The following is a 19,204-nucleotide window of genomic DNA, read 5'->3' as shown; positions in this document are numbered from 1 at the left end:
AGGTGTCTCTCCTCTATTGGCCTCTGGTATGCAAAGGCCTGGATTTACATTCTATATTTTTTCACTTCATTTTTCTTTCTTCTTCTTCTTTTTCAAACCCCTACCCAGTCTGACAGCGGATACCAACACCCGCGAACACCTTAGAGCTATACCACGGCGCACCCTATGATATGGTCAATGATCATATCCATTGGCTTATAACAATCTCATCCTCGTGAGCAATATCGCGCCTCCCAATGTACAGTCTATGTTCAGTATCTCGTCTTCATGCAAAGACAGGTTTTTCAACTTCTGCTAGATGCACGAGACTATGACCTTCCCGTTTCTCGCTTCTTCCTCTTTTTCTTCTTTTTTTCTTTCTTTTTTGACCACGCCTTAGGTTGCGTGTTGGACTCATGATCGACAGCTATTACCCTCCTGGGTGAGAGCCCAAAGATCATATATGGCCCGATCTGTGGGTAATGCTGTGACTTTGGGCGCGCGCGCACACCACACACACACACACACACACACACACACACACACACACACACACACACACACACACACACACACACACACACACACACACAGCTCCGTGCCCACCAGAGTTGGAGTGCCGGCTCGCAGTGTAACGCGCATAGATTTTCAACCCTGGCGAGCCTGGAACTCGGATAGTTTTATTTGCGTTTGAGCACGGTACCACCACACCATCGATCCGTGTGTGCATGATTTTTCATGGACCACGTGTTGGTCTCGTGATCGACAGCTATTATTTTCCCGAATGAGAGCTCAAAGCTCATATATTGCCCGATCTATGATGTGTGTGTGTGTGTGTGTGTGTGTGTGTGTGTGTGTGTGTGTGTGTGCGTGTGTGTGTTTTCAGCTACAGCATCCCTTCATCACGACAAAGAGCTGGTGGCCCTCACCCAGCACCACCCTGGTGAGCATCCCACGACCCCAAACCAGAAAAAGAAGTGGGAGGACGGAACCACTCTCCTGATTCCCACACAATAAGTATCCACCGCAGAAATAAAAAAAAAAACAATAAATAAACGAATAAGGAAAAACGGAAAGTTATCAACAATAAAAGATGCAATTACGGATCCACATATCTTATCCATTCATTCCCTCCGCTTCACCCCCTTACCTCCCTTTCCGCCTTCCACCCCTTCCTTCCCTTCCTTCCCTTCTCCCCTTCCCTATCTACCCTCCCTTTCCTCCTTACCCTCCCTTCCCCCTTCCCTACTTCCCCTCCCTTTCCTCCTCACCCCTCCCTTCCTCCAAGCTGGTTTCTTTAGGATTCAAAATATACCTGCCTCCTCCTTCTCATCCTCCTCGCCATCTTCTTCCTCCTCACCCTCTTCCTCCTCCTCCTCGTCCTCTTCGTCCTCCTCCTCGTCCTCTTCGTCCTCCTCTTCCTCGACCTCCTCCTCCTTCTATTCCTCCTTTTCTCTTTCTTTGTCTTTCCCTGTGTGCAATCCAGCACCGCCCCAGTTGCACAGCACCTGTTCGTCCGACTTGCATTGCATGATTATTGCATGGTTAGTGCATGATCCCGTACATCACGCAGGTCAGGGCTGACAACACACATTCACGGAATCTCTTCATTTTCCATTACATTAATTTTATTACTTATTCCCAAGTGTACTTCTTTTGCGATATCCCTCTGTTCCCCCTGTGAGCCACCGGGTATACGTTTCATACAATCACCATTTAGAGACTTTATTGACACCCATACGGACCAGAGTCACTTCACTTCTCCTGTCCCTCCGCTGGTGGAGGAATCGGAAGCGTGCTGGACTCGCATTCGCATAGTTATGGGCTCAAGTCTCGCACTTCTCTCCTATTCATAGTAGTCGCTGTTAGTTTCTAACCCCAATGGTTCAAGCGCATAACAGGGCAAAGGTGAAGGCTTCGGCCGCAGATACTTGTCAACTAACGTACTCTCCTCACTACTACATGTTCCCCATGACTTCCTTCTCTTTGTCGCCATCTGTACAGTTGCTTGAATTAGGTCCCCTTCGGCCGAGGTACCTCTCGGGAGCTTCATATATATATATATATATATATATAAATATATATATATATATATATATATATATAATATATATATATATATATATATATATATATATTATATATATATAGTCCTGGGCAGGACATTAAACTGCAGCATCCGGTGATGGGGCCACAGTTCGCTAGATGTCCGGTTTTGAAGAGTGTGGAGCCGCCGATGTCCATTCTGGCCCCTCCGGGAGTGGTAGTCCCTGTAAGGCCTCCTCCTGCCGCCTTTCAGGGAGGAATGGCCTCTTTACGCAAAGACTAAGTGAAAGAAAAATCTGAATCAGTATCGAATCCAGCCTTGGTTGTGAGCGCCGCTGGCTTTGTGCTGAGGGTCCCAAGCACGGATAAATGGGGGAAGGTTGTTGAGTTGCTTTGGACGTCAGACTTCTCGTAAAAGAAGTCCTGCAGCATTTGTGGACGACTCGATTGGAAGTGAGCATCCACGGAAGGAGCCCAATATATATATATATATATATATATATATATATATATATATATATATATATATATATATATATGTGTGTGTGTGTGTGTGTGTGTGTGTGTGTACCGGATCGAGGGAGAATACTCCTTGTAGTTGAATAAAATCATGAGGCGACAATAGAAATATTTGGCTCCTTTAGAGGGGGGCGGGGGTTGACATGAGAAGGGTCTTTCCCTCAAACCGGTGGCAGTCCTTATGTGCTATGGAATGGCTGACGTCAGACGATTTTATTCAGCTGAGTTGAGGCCTTCGGAGGACATGTATACAGTCATGCATGGATTTCATTGAGCAGTTACCATTGTGATTATTCTTTAGATGTTAGTAATGCCATTACTACAAGTTATATTACTGTTGTTAGCATTATTGGTCATGTCATAGTTATTGTAACTGTCATAACAATTAGTCTTTATTACTTATTATTCCTGCTGTTATTAGTATGATCAATGTTATTATTATTATTATTATTAGTAGTAGTAGTAGTAGTAGTATCATCATCAATCATCATCACCATCACCATCAATCATCATTACTATTATCATTGTTGTTGTTGTTATTGTTATTATTATTATCATTATCACTATCACCATCCATCATCATTACTGTTATCCTCACTATTACCCTTCCTATTCCTGCTCCACCTTCTCCTTCCTCCCTCCCTCCATTCCTCCCCGTCTCTTCTTCTACTTCTTCCTTTTTACCTCTTTCTCCTCCTCTTCCGCCTCGCGACTATTATCATCACCCTATGTTTCCATACCTTTCTGCTCAGCTTCCACCGATGCCTCCTTCTCTCCTTACCTCATCCCCTCCTTCCCTCCAGTCGTCCCTTCAGAAGGGATGATGACCTTGGCGACCCGAGCAGCACGCACGCTGGTGCGCGCACACACACACACACACACACACACACACACACACACACACACACACACACACACACACACACACACACACACACACACACACACACACACACACACACACACACACACACACACACACACACACACACACACACACACACACACACACACACATACACACACACACACACACACACACACATGCACACACACACTACGCCCTTGCTTCATCCTATTACACTCAGAGACAGTTTATTCTCCCCCTGCCTTTAGGGACGGGAAGGAGGGAAGAGGGGAGGAGAAGGAATGGGATTTCTGACCAAATACAGTCTATTTCATTCAGGCGATTAAGTGACCCCCTTCGGGGTAGCTCGGCCGGCGTCCACCAAGATAAATAGCATAAAGTCTGTCTCATATGACGCCTTCTTGTCTCAACTGAGTATTCTGGCGACAGCCAGGATAAATTAAGTAAAGTGTGTCATTCCACCGAAGGGGTTTAACGAGATGGCCGTAATCCCGTTAGTCTTAATCCTGTTAGGTTTAATCTCGTCTCTGCAGCTGCCACTCCTGAGGATGCCCGCATAGACGTCAGCCATAATGAAGCCGGTCAAGACCGTCACCTTGCTCACGAAAGGTCCACAGAGACTAATCCCACTTTCGTCTGCGTCAGACGATTTTATTCAGTGCAGAGACTTCGCTCCAAAGTGATCGAACCGATCTCCCTCCAGCAGGACCTCGCGTTGAAGAAGGATCTGTGAAGAGTTCGACATTTTCTCTGATGACCTTCGATCTTCGAGTTCAAATGAAAGTGAGATCGAGAAGAACTCGAGTCACGCCCTCGGACCCACGAGATGGTCGTTCCTTGAGGGCGTTGCTCGAGGGGGACGGTGGGAAAGGCCCATTGCTTGAGGGAGAGTAGGAGCAGAAGGAGGAGGGCGAGGTTTAAAACGAGAAAGAGGACGAGGAAGAAGAGTAGATGGGCACGAGAAAAAAAAAACGTGTATAGGAGGGGGAGGAAGAGGGTGAAAAGGAGGAGGAGGAGGAAGAGGAGAAAGTAGATGATGACTAGGGAGATGAAGAGGTAGAGAGGGAGGAGGAGGAATACAAAGAAAAGGAGAAGAAGGTAGAGGAGGAGGAGGAGGAAGATGAAAAGGAAAGTTGTGTATGGGCGGGGAGAAATGAAGAATGAGGGGAAGGAAACTGAAGAGGAATAAGAGAAAACGAAGGTGAAAGAGGAATTAGTGGAAGAGGAGGAGGGAATAGTGGTGGAGAAGGAGAAGGAAAAATCCACATATTAAGGGAAAGGGTGCCCAGCTCTTCCCATCAGAGAGCCATCTGCTGGGCAGTCATGTATTGAAGCCGTCCGGTCCGTCACAATATAAGCCTACATATGTACGCACACACACACACACATATATATTTGTGTGCGTGCGTGTGTGTGTGTGTGTGTGTGTGTGTGTGTGTGTGTGTGTGTGTGTGTGTGTGTGTGTGTGCAATAAGAACACCAGAAGCGTTTGTTCAAATAATGCAGGATGAACCACTTGGAAAGTTAAATGACCGAAGCTGAGCGCTTTCATGCATCACATCTTGAGTGCTGCAAAGTACAAAGAGAAGACTGCAGTCAACAGAATATACACACCAGGTGAAGAGACTAACAATGTTACAAAAGGAACAGAAAAAGGTTTTTGTATTCACATGAAGGAGCCCAAATGTCTATCCTGGTCTACAATGGGTACAAATGTCTAACATTGTCTACAATGAGTACATATTTCTTATATATATATATATATATATATATATATATATATATATATATATATATATATACATATATATATATATATATATATACATATATATATATTGTGTGTGTGTGTGTGTGTGTGCGTGCGCGCGCGCAATATATATATATATAATTGTCCACCTTTCAGTTCTAGATTTTTGGATAACGTAAGCATTTTGGGTAGATATGATCACAATGCATTCAATTAGATTTCTTTCAACTCTGTTGTTGGTTTGGTTGTAGGAAATTCCTTCTGCATTGTCCTAGTCAACTTGAAGATCTTAGATGATTTAATATTTGGACTAGATTGGCATCCTTGCGTAATATATTTTATATGTTGGTGTATCCAAACGGCCAAGTCATTAACAGTTTGATGAAGATAAATTTGGTGACACATTTCGCAAAGAATGTTGTCTACTCATCTCATTTTTATCAGTTAGCTTTTGCATGAGGCCGGAATGTGGTTCTTTAAAAAAAATTGATAGAAAATTTAAAGTGTTCATTATACATAATGACTAGACAATTCACTCCAACCCTGACTTTGCAGTCAGTCTCACAGATAAGCCGCTTGGTGAAACTTAAGATTGGAAATGAGAGTCAACCAGTGTAGACAGAAGTTAGGCATGTTATAGAAATGCAATGTGTGTGTGTGTGTGTGTGTTTAGCGCGTTTATTTATATCCCAAGTTTACGACTCGTGTTTGTTGCTCTCGTATTTTTACGAACTAAACAAATAGTCTTTATAAGTGCAGTTGATTGTACACTGCTTCAAGTATTTTTTTCTGTTCCTACTTCGATGTTCGTTGCCTCATGCAATCAAATGTTAATAACTTTAACTTTCCTCGTTCCCTCTCCGTTTTATCACTGTAAACAAATAAAACAAATACGACCACATCGTAATTTTTCGATGTGAGTAGGTTCGCTTGTTAGAGAAACGTTAAAATGTTACCACAGTGAGTTTCCACGGGGTTGACCAGCGTCGACAGTTAAGAGTTCGTTAGGGAAAAAAAAAGACCTCTGATACAATATTTTATTTTTCAAATATCAAATTATCATAATGTTAAAATGTTGAAATGTTTTTAGAGAAGTCTAGATTTCTGGAAACGAAATAATATTCTAGTTATTCAAATGGAGGTTGGAGGTAGGATGTCGGAGGAAAATTAACCCAGTGTGATAATTCCTTTATATATTTACTAACAGCAATTCATAAACAATTCCTTACTTGTTGGCATTTTTTATTTCTCCTGTCGCCAGCATAATGACTCGCACGGAATATGTGTTCAATTTAATAGTTTTAAAATGTCACAACAACGAAACAGCAAAGTTATAGAATTCATTTAGATAAACACCTAATTTCTATTCTTCATAGTAATCTGATTTTATATGACTTTGTTGTCTTTTGTTTTTATTTTTGTGTTTAATGACCGACAATTTTCATAAAAACAAATGACAATCGACCCGAACCAAAATATATCATGTCAGCTTGGTTTTTCATAGCAACTCATTGGAACTCATCGTAACAGTGGAAACACAAATTTGAAATATATATATATATATATATATATATATATATATATATATATATATATATATACATAGTATATATATATATATATGTATATTGAACATTTTTAGAAGCTCTGCCAAGGATTCGAACCCTGACCAAACAAATAAAATCCCATAACCCAGGAAACAAAAAATGAAGATATTTTGTGTATGAGAATACATGGCTTGATGTACCGACAATTATAAAAGAAATATAAGATCATTTCTTGCAGAAGACGTCAGACGGTGTAGCACGTGTAAATGGAGCTGACTGTACAGTATAGCTGGCTTTGTCCGGTGGTCGTCGTCCTTGAAGACCAGACAAAGTCCGGCACAGCAAACTAGTCTCGCCTCTTCCTCCTCCTCTTCCTCCTCCTCTTCCTTGTCCTCTCGTCCCACCTCCATCTAGTTCCCGATTATCAGCTTCATGCCTCACTCTCATTCTCTCTCTCTCTCCTCCAACTCTCCCTCCCTACCTTCTCGTCCTTCCTTCCTTCCTATTACGCTGCATCTCTCCATTTTTCCTCCTATTTTATTGGCCCTTGCCCACCTCCTCCTCCTCCTCCACCTTTTCCATTCCTTAGTGTCTTCCTGTCAGTCTTGTCCTCCGTGTCTTCTCTTTGTCCTCTATCCGCCGCAGTTCTCTTAAAACTTCCCCGTTGTCCTCTCTTCCCAGTCCCCAGATCCTCTTTTTTCTCTCTTTTTTTCTGGCCTTCCACGGTGTCCTCATTTTCCTCCTCTCTAACTTCTCCTTATTCTCCTGTTCCTTATCTTTCTCGTCCTCATACTCTTCCTCTTCCTCCTTCTGTCCATCCCCCACTTCCTCCTCCTGCTCCTCTTTCTCTTTCTCCTCATCTTCCTCTTCCTCCTCATCTTCCTCTTCCTCCTCATCTTCCTCTTCCTCCTCATCTTCCTCTTCCTCCTCCTCTTATCCTGCCCTCCATCTCTCTGTTCACCCTACCCTATTCTCCTTTCTCCCACCCCTTCCGTATCCATTACTTTCCATTTCTTCCCGAAGAACCTCCCCCCCGATAGCCCGCCCTCTGGTGCCCCTGAAGTCTCCCAGCGCTGGAGGAGACACTTTCACTCTCACCCCCGCCCCTTCGCCTCCCCTCCCCATATCCCTCCTCCATACCTCCCCCCCCCACTTCCCATACCCACAGTCTCGCCCGTCGCCATCCCCTCTCCCTCCTTCCTCCCACCTCCTCCCCTGACTCACCTCTTTCATTCCTCTTGTCATAGTCTCTTCCCTCCACATCTCCTTCCCTTCCTCCTCCCCCTCCTCCACATCCTCTACCTTCTCTCCCACATCCCCTTTATTAGGCAGTGGACTCACACGGACTAAATTTGAACAGAAATAATGATGATAATGATAATAATAATGATAATAGTAATGGAAGAATACCAACAATAATGATAATAAATTCGAATGTAAAAAGAAGTCTATGTATTGTATTATGTATTGTGTGTAATTAAAATTGTTGTAATACTAATCATCTTATATTTTTCGCATTATCTGTGCACAGTACAAAGGTAATATATGTCGAGGTATTATTTTCACTTGTATCCTCCCCTGCTCTATATATTCTGTTGGCTTCTGAGTTGATCAGAAAGCCCGCAAAAATACAGGGTTCAGAAAAATGAAAAGACTTTTAAATATGTCTATATTGGTTGCAATCAGCGTACGACTATTTACAGTTATTTCTCTATCTATATGATGGTTACACTCGCAGCCCACGGACACAATAATTTCGTCTGCTCCAAGACGTCTGTTTTGCTTGATGGCGAGGACCCTAGGTGGGCGCGAGAAGAGGTCACGTTGTGCTTTTTCACAAGTATCATCCCCTGCTCTTTTTGTTCTCTCTCTCTCTCTCTCTCTCTCTCTCTCTCTCTCTCTCTCTCTCTCTCTCTCTCTCTCTCTCTCTTTTGTCCCACGCGAAAAGGTGAGACGCTGGGTTAATGGTAATATATATATATATATGGATAAGTATTTTAGACAAATTATTTGGATGATGGAGAACATAAACACAGGGGAAGGCTCGGAACCCTAAACACTCTAACGTTTCGTTCGCGTAGAACTTCTTCAGAGAAGTTCTACGCGAACGAAACGTTAGAGCAGTGGTTCCCAACCCCAGGGTCGCGAGGGTGTTTTCGAGGGTCGCCAGAGGGTCTTACAAAAATATGTTAATAATTCACATATTGTGACATTTTGATTTTGATTAATGTAACGGATTTGTCTTACTAAGTTTACTTTAGTAAGACTAAGTAAAGATTCTACTGATCACATAGTAACAAAACGAGGAGCGGTCATAAAACGCCTATACTCGTGGATTTTTTTTTTTTTTTTTTTTTTTTAGTGTGGTTACTGCTAATTCCTCAAGTATATCATTTGGTTCTTACACAAGAGACCTTTTTATGTAATTCATTATATTAATCTTGTGAATCAGTTACATTTATCAACAAGGTATAAAAATATTGCTAACCACAGAGGAACATATTTTTTGTGTGTAAACGGATATGAAATAAAGTTTCCTTTCTTTTTTAACTTTTTTTTTTCATTCAAGTTTCAAATGTATTTAAATTCATTGTGCTAGTAAATATAAACTGAACTATAAAAACGAAAGTTTATAAACATGCAAGTACGTAGAAATATAACATGTAATGGTTGAATTTATTATTACAATTAGGGTCGCGACTCCAGGCTAAGAGTGGATTTAGGGTCGCAGCCAAAAAAGGTTGGGAAACACTGCGTTAGAGTGTTTAGGGTTCCGAGCCTTCCCCTGTGTTTATGTTCTCCATCATCCAAATATATATATATATATATATATATATATATATATATATATATATATATATATATATATATATATATATATATGTACTGTATATATATATATATATTGTATATATATATAAATATATATATATATATATATATGTATATATATATATAATATGTGTGTGTGTATGTGTCTGTGTGTAATTCACTATGGTCTTGGACTCGTGATCGACAGCTATTAACCTCCCGGAAGAGAGCTCAGAGCTCATATATGACCGATCTATGGGTACTGCTATGACCTCTCTCACACACACACACACACAACTCCCCGCCCACGAGAGTTGGAGTAACGACTCGCAGCGTAGCGATACTGAAATTGTTTCAGCCCTGGTCGAGATTCGAACTCGGACCGCAGTAGTGGCGCCCGCAATCGCTACCACCGCGCCATCGAGTCGTGCGCGCGCGCGCGCGTGTGTGTGTGTGTGTGTGATAATAATGACAATAAAAATGCTTTCAAAGACCGAAAAGTCATTTAAACCCTTCCGCATTTGACATTTTAACTTTGATTATGGCTACCGCTAAGTGATTTTTATTCATTTCTTAGGCATGTGAAAGCCTCAGCGCCTCTGGGTAGACCCCCCCCCCCTCCTTTTCTTCTCTTCTCTTTTTTTTTTCGTTTAATGGTCTACGACAGATTTTATGAAAACACGACTTCATCGAGTGCAAGCTTCTCTTAAACTCGTGCTGGTGTTTTTCTATATTTTTCCCGATGTTGCACTACAGTAGTTTCCTTCGATACAAATAACTTTCATTTTTTTTTTTTTTTTTTTTTTTTTATGTATTTACTTTCTCTCGATGCTCCATTACTTTTCTCTTTAAAAGTAGAGACTTGAGAATGGGAGTTTGTGTGTGTGTGTGTGTGTGTGTGCGTGTGTGTGTGTGTGTGATTCACCTTGGTCTTTGGAACACGTGTTGGACTTGTGATCGACAGCTATTTCCCAACAGAAGAGAGCTCAGAGCTCGTGTGACCGATCTATGGGTAATGCTTTGATCTTACACGCACACACACACCCAACTCCCCGCCCACGAGAGTTGGAGTAACGACTCGAAGCGCAGCGATACTGAAATTATTTTCAGCCCTGGGCAGGATTCGAACCCGGACCGCCGTAGTGACAGTCTGGGACTCTACCAACCGCGCCACCGAGTGTGTGTGTGTGCGTGTGTGTTGTGTGTGTGTGTGTATATGTGTGTGAATAATAATAATAATGATAATAATAATAATAAACGGTATATTAAGTTAATAGCGATAAAGAGATACATTGCCTATACAATTTGAGTCTTAGAACTAGTCTAATGTAGGTACGTAATGTGCAAGACTTTGTTGCTCACATATGATGGTGGCAATCTGCCTTTGTGATAATCACTCGTAGTATCAATTTCTTGTGCACGAGTGATGATAAGTGTGTGTGCGTGCGTGCGTGCCAGACCTCAAAGGAGACTTGAACGCAGCGAGAAAGTGATCCTTGACTCAAGTGCGACCTCGAGCAGACGATGACGACCGAGGAACGAAAAAAAAATGCCTTTATTTGTTTGTTCGTTCGTGCGTTCGTTTCGCTGACTTTTTTGTGGATGGGTCACGCGCCTTGATCTTATTTTTGGTCTAGATCTTCCCCAACTGATTAAAATCGTCTGGCGGCTGCTAGAATACATGTGACGACGTCAGCGGACATCCTAATATTTGCAAAAACAAAACTATATATTAAGCAATGTTGTTTATACGTAAAAGCTGGAGGTGAAGAGGCAACTGACACGTTATGCCGTATGGAGTTTTATTCAGAACGAGATGTTTCGACCTCTTGGGCCTTCCTGAGTAGACTCCACTGAGGAAGGTCCAAGAGGTCGAAATGTTTGGTTTTGAATAAAATTCCATTTTCTAGCCTTAACGTTTTATTTCCCACCTATCCTCCAAATGTTGTTTATCCTTGGATGCTACTTCATCTTTATTATTGCCGTTATTTCTATCATTGTAGATATTCATATGTTTCTAAGTTTTATGAAATCATCGCTGTTATCTAAAAACTGTTTTTGGTGTTATTCATATTTCTTTCTTTCATGTAATCATCGTTATTATTAATTTTGTTATTTTACTACTGGCTTTTTGTTATCTATTAATTCATTATTAAGTATTCTATTATTTCATCTTATATAATTTTATTTTATTAAATTTATTTTATTTGTTTACCTATTTATTTGCATTATTATTATTATAATTATGATTATTATTATTATTATTATTATATTATTATTATTATCATCATCATTATTATTATTATTGTTGTTGTTGTTGTTGTTGTTGTTGTTGATGATGATGATGAAAGAGTATTGGGATGGTTTGGACATATGGAAAGAATGAGTGAAGAAAGATCGGTAAAAGAAGTGTGGAAGGCAGAGGTAGATGGAGTGAACATGAGGGAACGGCCGAGGATGAGGGGTGAGTGGAGAATAGCTCTATATGGATGGTACTGTGATGCATGGAAGGGAGTGGATGGGGGATGGTGGGGTTAGGGAGTGTTTATGTGTGAAAGATATTTTGACACAGCCCAAAGGGATTTCTCTCCGTCTTCTCTCTTTTTTTTCTGCATGAGGGGACGAAGAGGGGTGGTCGCCGATTGAGTGAAGCGGCCTTGCTGTGGATGTGCTGTGTCTTGCTACATTGCTTCTGACCCAGGGCGATGGGCGAGATGCAGGGATGACTTGTCATCCAGGAGGAGCTAAGATAAGAGGGATGGAGGGGGGGTGAATGAGAGTGGATTATGTTAGGATGGAATGGGTGGGAGTGGATTTTATGCCTTTGTTTTTAGCTACCTCTCTTGTAAAGGGGGAAAGGCCGTTGGTATATCTATGTATGTATTATTATTATTATTATTATTAGTAGTAGTAGTAGTAGTAGTAATTATTACTATTAATGGTTATTATAATTATTATTATTCATTAATATTATTATTATTATTATTTTGCAGATCGACGCAGGCCAACCTCCAGGCCACCGAGGAGCGCCTCGCAGCAGCACGGAAGCAGATCAACAAGCTGGAGGGTGACCTGTCAAGTGTCACTGTCGCCAGAAACTCTGCTCTTCTCGAGATCAAGTATGTCCTAGACCCCTTGTTAGACTCATAAATTCTCATATCCTCCTTCTTTTTCTTTTTCTTCTTCTTATTATCATTCTCCATCCTCTTCCCCTTTATCTTCCTTTTCCTATTCAAAGATAGAGAACTTATTATTCTTTTTTATTTTCATTATCATTTTCATTTAGGTTGTTCCTCCTCATTGCCTGTTTACTTCATTGTGGTTATCACCTTGCTGAGATCTGCAAGAAGAAAGTCATTTTCATTCTCTATCCTCAGAGTGCTCAGGATACCATCACCCCTGCAAGTGGCTTGCACCCCCAACACATACACACTGGCTATGACCATGCATGCTTGTTCATAATTTCTGCCATTTCTATTTCCTCTGTGTATTCTATTCCTCCTTCTTTATAATTTTTTGTCAAAATTTTCCATTTCTCTTCTACTGTTGTTTCTTCCTTGTGTATCCTTTCTCAGTCTGCTTTTTGAATTTTCTTTTCTCATTTTATAATTTTTTTCCATACATCATTCTTCCCTTTCTATGTTGTTCGTTTTTTTTCCATGTGTTTTTCCTCATTTAGTTCCAGTTCAACTAATATGTGGTCACTTTTACTTAGTGGTGTCTCATATTCAATCTTGTCCACTATTTCAGGTTCTGATGTGATTATTAGGTCCAGTCTCGATGGTTCTTCCTCATTTCTATACCTAGCATTCTCTTGTATCCATTGTGTCATTGTATGTTCTATAATCATATCAAGTACATTTCCCCATAGGTCGTCTCCACCCTTCACTGTCATCTCTTCCCAGCAGATTTCTTTACAATTAAAGTTACCCATTATAACTATTCTTCCTCCATCTTCCATTATCTTATTTAGTGTTATCCTTGTGTCTTCTAACATATTCTTGTGTTCTCTCTCTTCCCATGAAGCCGTTTTAGGGGGCACATAATTTACCACAAAATTCCTGCTCTTCTTGTCCCTGTCCTCTATTTCCATCCTAATCATTTCCACTCTATTCTTTCCATATGTAACATTCCTCACATTTATATCCTTCTTAGTCAGGAACATAACTCCACCCCCTTGTTTTACTACTCTGTTTCTAATCCAATCATTATATACACCATGTCCTACACTGTTGGGTGGTAATGGACCTTTCAATTTTGGCTCCACAATTTCCATTATGTCCGGTTCTTTTTCCATCAGGTAATCATTCAGTTCATTCAAACCTGTTATTAATCCATCTATATTTGTGAAGTGTACTTTTAATTTTCTGTTACCTCCATCCTGTTTTTTTGTTTCCCTTCTGTTTTTCTCTGCTATGAACTATTTCCTCACATTTATATCCACTACTCTCCAATAGAATTTCTCTTTGTCTGACTCTGTTATCATCTCGTTTTTTCCTTAGCTTCGATTCTTTTTATTTTTTCTTCCTCTCTTTCCTCTTTGTTCATCTTTTTATCCATACCTGTTTGTACTGATAATTTTCTGCTAGTTTCCCTGTTTTTTTATGAGACATTCTCTGCTGTCGTTTGTGACCTGAATTTAACCTTAATTGGTCTGGTCTTGTCTATAATGTATTTCCCTAGTCTATATATTTCTTCAATTTCTTTCCCTATTTCCTGTTCACCTTCTTGAAATACTTTTAATACCTTGTTCACGCTTTCTAATCTCTTACTCCTAGTCCTATTTGGATTATGTTTCTCTTCCTTTCCTAATATAATTATACATTTCTTTTTATCTGCTAAGTCTCTTACTATATTCTCCTTCTCTCTCATCACTTTAATAACTGTGTCCCTAGTGTGATCCTTCATCTATTGTTTCACCATATCTCTAAATTCAATTGTGCTATTCTCCTGAACCTTTTTCCAACCACTTACCTCTTTTGCTATGGACTCTTTATTTATCTATTTTTATTATTCCTCTTTAATTCCTCATTCTCGTCCTTTACTTCTTTTAACTGTCTTTCTAATTCTTCTATTTCTTTATTTAGGTTTTGGTTCTCCTTCCTTAGTTCTTCCAATTTATCAACTCTTTGTGTAATCAGTGCAAGTTGACTAAACCTAACCTCCCATGATTCGTTCATTTTTGTTAGTTTTCCTCTAGACTTGCTAATCGGGGGAGGTCATCTCCTCCCTCATTAAATCCATAGAAATAATTATCTCCACTTTCTGTTGCACTGTTCTTATCTATATTTCTGATTTTAATGCCTTTACTGATTTCTTCGACTTCACCTGTATCATCTGCCCCTCTCTTGTTTATATTCCTTCTGACGTCCGGGGCCCGTTCGTTCCCTTCCTCATTTTCTTCCATTTTCCTCAATAATATCTCAGCTTCTCCTTTTTCTTCACCTTCCCACTACACCACGAGCTTTCCCCTTCCCTACTAATACAACACAGGTACTCCCTTGTCATTAAAATCCACGAAAATTGAGGGTTTTTTTCCGGAGTTCCAATCTTCGCCGTCAATTCGACGATCGTGTGTTTGCGTGTGTATGCATGCTTGCAAATGTATATATACTCATGTGCTGTAAATCTTGACATGCCTGTTCCTAACACCGAAAATCCAGAGGAAGAACATGCTTGATTAAGCTTTCACCCCTTTTTCAGGAAACTGCAGGAGGACCTGGGCAAGCTCAGAGCCCAGTACAAGATCCTGCAGCAGGACCACGAGCGGGTCAAGGCCTCGAGGGATGAGTTCAAGCTTAAAGTGCAGGAATACTGCCGCACGCTCGAAAAGCTCACTCATGTCATGGCTACAAAGGTGGGTTATGTGCAGAGGGTGTGGGCAGGGGGGGGGCGTAGGCAAAGGAATAGTGCCCCCAGATATTCAAATAGAGGAGGGGTATCCACTCAGATCATTTTGGGAAAAGAACTTAATAGATTTGGTTGATATGTATTTGTACATACATACATATACCAATGGCTATTTCCCCCTTACAAGGGAAATAGCCAAAAAACAAAGATATAAAATCCACTCCCACCCATTCCATCCACACATACTCCACTCCCATTCACCCCCCCCCCTCCTTCCCTCACATCTTGGCTCCTCCTAGATGATGAGTCATCCCTGCATCTTGCCCACTGCCCTGGGTAAGAAGCAATGCAGCAAGGCACGGCAGTGCTGCTTAATTGGCAAAACCTTCTCTCTCTGTACCCTCATGCAGAAAAAGAGAAGACAGGGAGAAATCTCTTTGGGCTGTGACAAAATATCATTCACACATACTTCTTCACCCCTCCATTCCCCCCCCTACTCCCTTCCATGCATCACAGCATCATCCTTACACAACCATTCTCCATTCACCCCTATCTTCTGTCTTCTCCCTTCCATCCTCAACAGACATTCATTCCCCTCTTTCCCAATGCCCTTTTTACCCCATCCATCCATCTCATCCTTGGTTGCCCTCTCATGTTCACTCCTTCCACCTCTGCCTACCACACCTCTTTTACTAATCTTTCTACACTCATTCTTTCCATGTGTCCAAACCATCCCATTACTATTTCATCAACCCTATCTCCCATCTCCCTTTCCACTCTCGCTCTCCTCCTCACCTTCTTTCTCACTCTATCCAGCCTAGTACCCCCTATCATACTTCTCAGGCACCTCATCTCAAACACATTCAAACTCTTCCTCTCTTATGTTCCATGTATCTGCCTCATACAGTGCTGTCAGCACAATTACTCCTTCATACAATCTCCTCTTAGCATCTTTTCCCAAATTTCTGTTTCTCATTACACTTTTTAATCCCCCAAGACATTTACTTGCTTCTCTCAGTCTATATTCTACCTCCACCTCCCCCCTTTCCTGCCACATTTGCACCCAAGTATCTAAAGCTATCCACTATCTCCTCTTCCTTAATACTCACTTCCAATTTGCTGCCACATTCTCCCCTTGTATTAATACATCTCATCTCCTTACTTTTACCCACATTAATCTTCAACTTCCTTCTTTCACACACCTTCCCAAACTCTGTTACAAACTTCCTTAATCCCTCCTGTGATCCTGCCACAAGCACATTGTCTTCAGCAAATAACAACTGGCTTATCTACCACTTTTCTCCATATTCTTTAACCATCTCCAGGCCCTGGCCCATTACCCTTACACCACCCCATTCATGTATAAATTGAACAGCCAAGGCAACATAACACATCTCTGGTGAAGTCCCACATTAACCTCAAACCACTCACTCTCTCCTTTTCTGATTCTAACACAGGCTCTACTACTCAGGTAAAAACACGTGACTGCTCTTAACAGCTTTCCTCCTATATCTGCAATACCTCCCACAGTGCCTTCTTGTCTACCCTGTCATAAGCCTTTTCCAAATCCATAAAGGCCCCCAAAAAATCCTTACCTTTTCCTAAAGCTTTCTCACATATCTTACCACAAAAATCTGGTTCCACACAACCCTACCTGTCCTAAACCCACACTGTTCCTCACTAATTACTCCCTCTATTCTTCTCCTCATTTTCTCAATCAAAACCCTCCTTTAAGCCTTCCCAACTACACTCAACAAACTGATCCATCTGAAACTACTACTCACTACTCACACTTGTCCCCTATTCCTTTGTAAAGTGGAAATATACAGGCACTCCTCTAGTCCTCCAGCACTCTGCCCTCTTTTAGACACGCATTAAACAACTTCACCAGTCACTCCACCATCACTGTGCCTACCTTTTTAAGACACTGCATGACACCCATCTAACCCAGGTGCCTTACCTGCTCTCATCATTTTAACAACTGCTTTTACCTCATCTTTCCTTATTTCTCCTCCATTTTCCTCACTCATCACTGTCAATTTCTTAGCGCTTCCCACTGCAACAACCTTTCCCTCCCTATCCTCCTTCACATTTAGCAACTCCCTAGAATACTCTGCTCATCTTCCTCTTACTGCTGTCTCTTCCATTATCATCTCTCCATCTGCACCTTTTACCTTTTCTCTATATTATTCACCTCCTCTTCCTCTCTTAATTTCTTTCCAAAACATCTTTTTATTACTTTCAATATTTTCTGTCATAGTCTTACCTCATTTCACATCTGTTCCTCTCTTTGCCTCCTTTATCTTATGTTTTACTTCTCGTTTCTTTGTACCTCTCATATGATTCTCTTGTCCTATTTTGTAACCAATCTGTGAATGCTCACCTCTTCTCTTCTACAACCTTCTTTGCTTCATCATCCCACCACTCTCTACCCTTCCCTCTACCATCCTTTCCGGGTCATCCCAGTATCCTTCCCACTGCCCTGGATCAGAAGCAATGCAGCAAGACACAGCACATTCACAGCAAGGCCGGTGACCCCCCTCCCAATAGTAATAATTATAATTCTGTAGTATGAATTACTGGAGAAGTGCCTGTATAGTTCCTCTTTACAAGGGAAAAGGGGATAAGTGTGAATGTAGTAGTTTCAGAGGGATTAGCCTGTTAAGTGTAGTAGGGAAGGCTTATGGGAGGATCTTAATTGAGAGGATTAGGAGAGGAACAGAAGGAGTAATTGGTGAGGAACAGTGTGGATTTAGGACAGGTAGAGGTGGTGTAGATCAGATCTTTGTGGTAAGACAGATATGTGAGAAAGCTATAGGAAAGGGGAAGGATGTTTTTTGGGCTTTTATGGATCTGGAAAAGGCTTATGATAGGGTAGACAGAAAGGCACTGTGGGAGGTTATGCAGATTTATGGGATAGGAGGAAAGCTTTTGGGAGCTGTCAAGAGTTTTTATGAGAGTAGTAGAGCATGTGTCAGGATTAGAAATGGAGAGAGTGAGTGGTTTGAAGTAAAGGTGGGACTTCGTCAAGGATGCGTTATGTCGCCCTGGCTGTTCAACTTATACATGGATGGGGTGGTGCGAGAGGTGAATGCTAGGGTAATGGGTCAGGGATTGGAGATGGTTAAAGAAAATGGAGAAAAGTGGGAGGTGAGCCAGCTGTTGTTTGCGGACGACACTGCGCTTGTGGCAGGGTCAGAGGAGGGATTGAGGAAGCTGGTGGCAGAGTTTGGGAGAGTATGTAATAGAAGAAACCTAAAGATAAATGTGGGTAAAAGTAAGGTGATGAGATGTACAAGGGGTGAAAGTGGCAGTAGACGGGAAGTGAACATTAAGGGAGAGCGACTGGAGGAAGTGGATAGTTTTAGATACTTGGGTGCAAGTGTAGCAGGAAAAGGTGGAGTGAAGGTGGAGGTAGAATGTAGATTGAGAGAAGCGAGCAAATGCCTTGGTGGTTTAAAGAGTGTAATGAGGAATAGACATTTGGGAATGGATGCGAAGAGGAGACTGTATGAAGGAGTGATTGTGCCAACAGCACTGTATGGGGCAGAAACGTGGAACATAAGAGAAGAAGAGAGAAGGAGTTTGAATGTGTTTGAGATGAGGTGTCTGAGAAGTATGGTGGGGCTTACTAGGCTGGATAGAGTGAGAAATGAGGAGGTGAGGAGGAGAACAGGGGTGAAAAAGGATTTGGGAGATAGAGTTGATGAAAGAATATTAGGATGGTTTGGACACATGGAAAGAATGAGTGAAGAAAGACTAGTAAAAGAGGTATGGAAGGCAGATGTGGAGGGAGTGAACATGAGGGGACGTCCTAGGATGAGGTGGATGGAT

General features: G+C 41.4%; 1 protein-coding gene across 1 annotated transcript in view; it reads left to right on the top strand.

The window, feature by feature from the left end:
* LOC143035212 (uncharacterized) overlaps positions 1-19,204 on the top strand; it is a 183,980-nt gene that overhangs the window by 151,898 nt on the left and 12,878 nt on the right. The window contains exons 24-25 of the mRNA XM_076201940.1: positions 12,514-12,639; positions 15,224-15,377. Of these exons, the coding sequence (XP_076058055.1) occupies positions 12,514-12,639; positions 15,224-15,377 (280 nt within the window). The remainder of the gene's footprint in view (positions 1-12,513; positions 12,640-15,223; positions 15,378-19,204) is intronic.

This window comes from Oratosquilla oratoria, chromosome 18 (genome assembly GCF_046742065.1).
Source record: "Oratosquilla oratoria isolate Oo_2021 chromosome 18, ASM4674206v1, whole genome shotgun sequence".
Taxonomy (NCBI): Eukaryota; Metazoa; Arthropoda; class Malacostraca; order Stomatopoda; family Squillidae; genus Oratosquilla; species Oratosquilla oratoria.
Note: the sequence above shows the minus strand (reverse complement) of the source record. Positions and strands in the feature narration are given on the sequence as shown.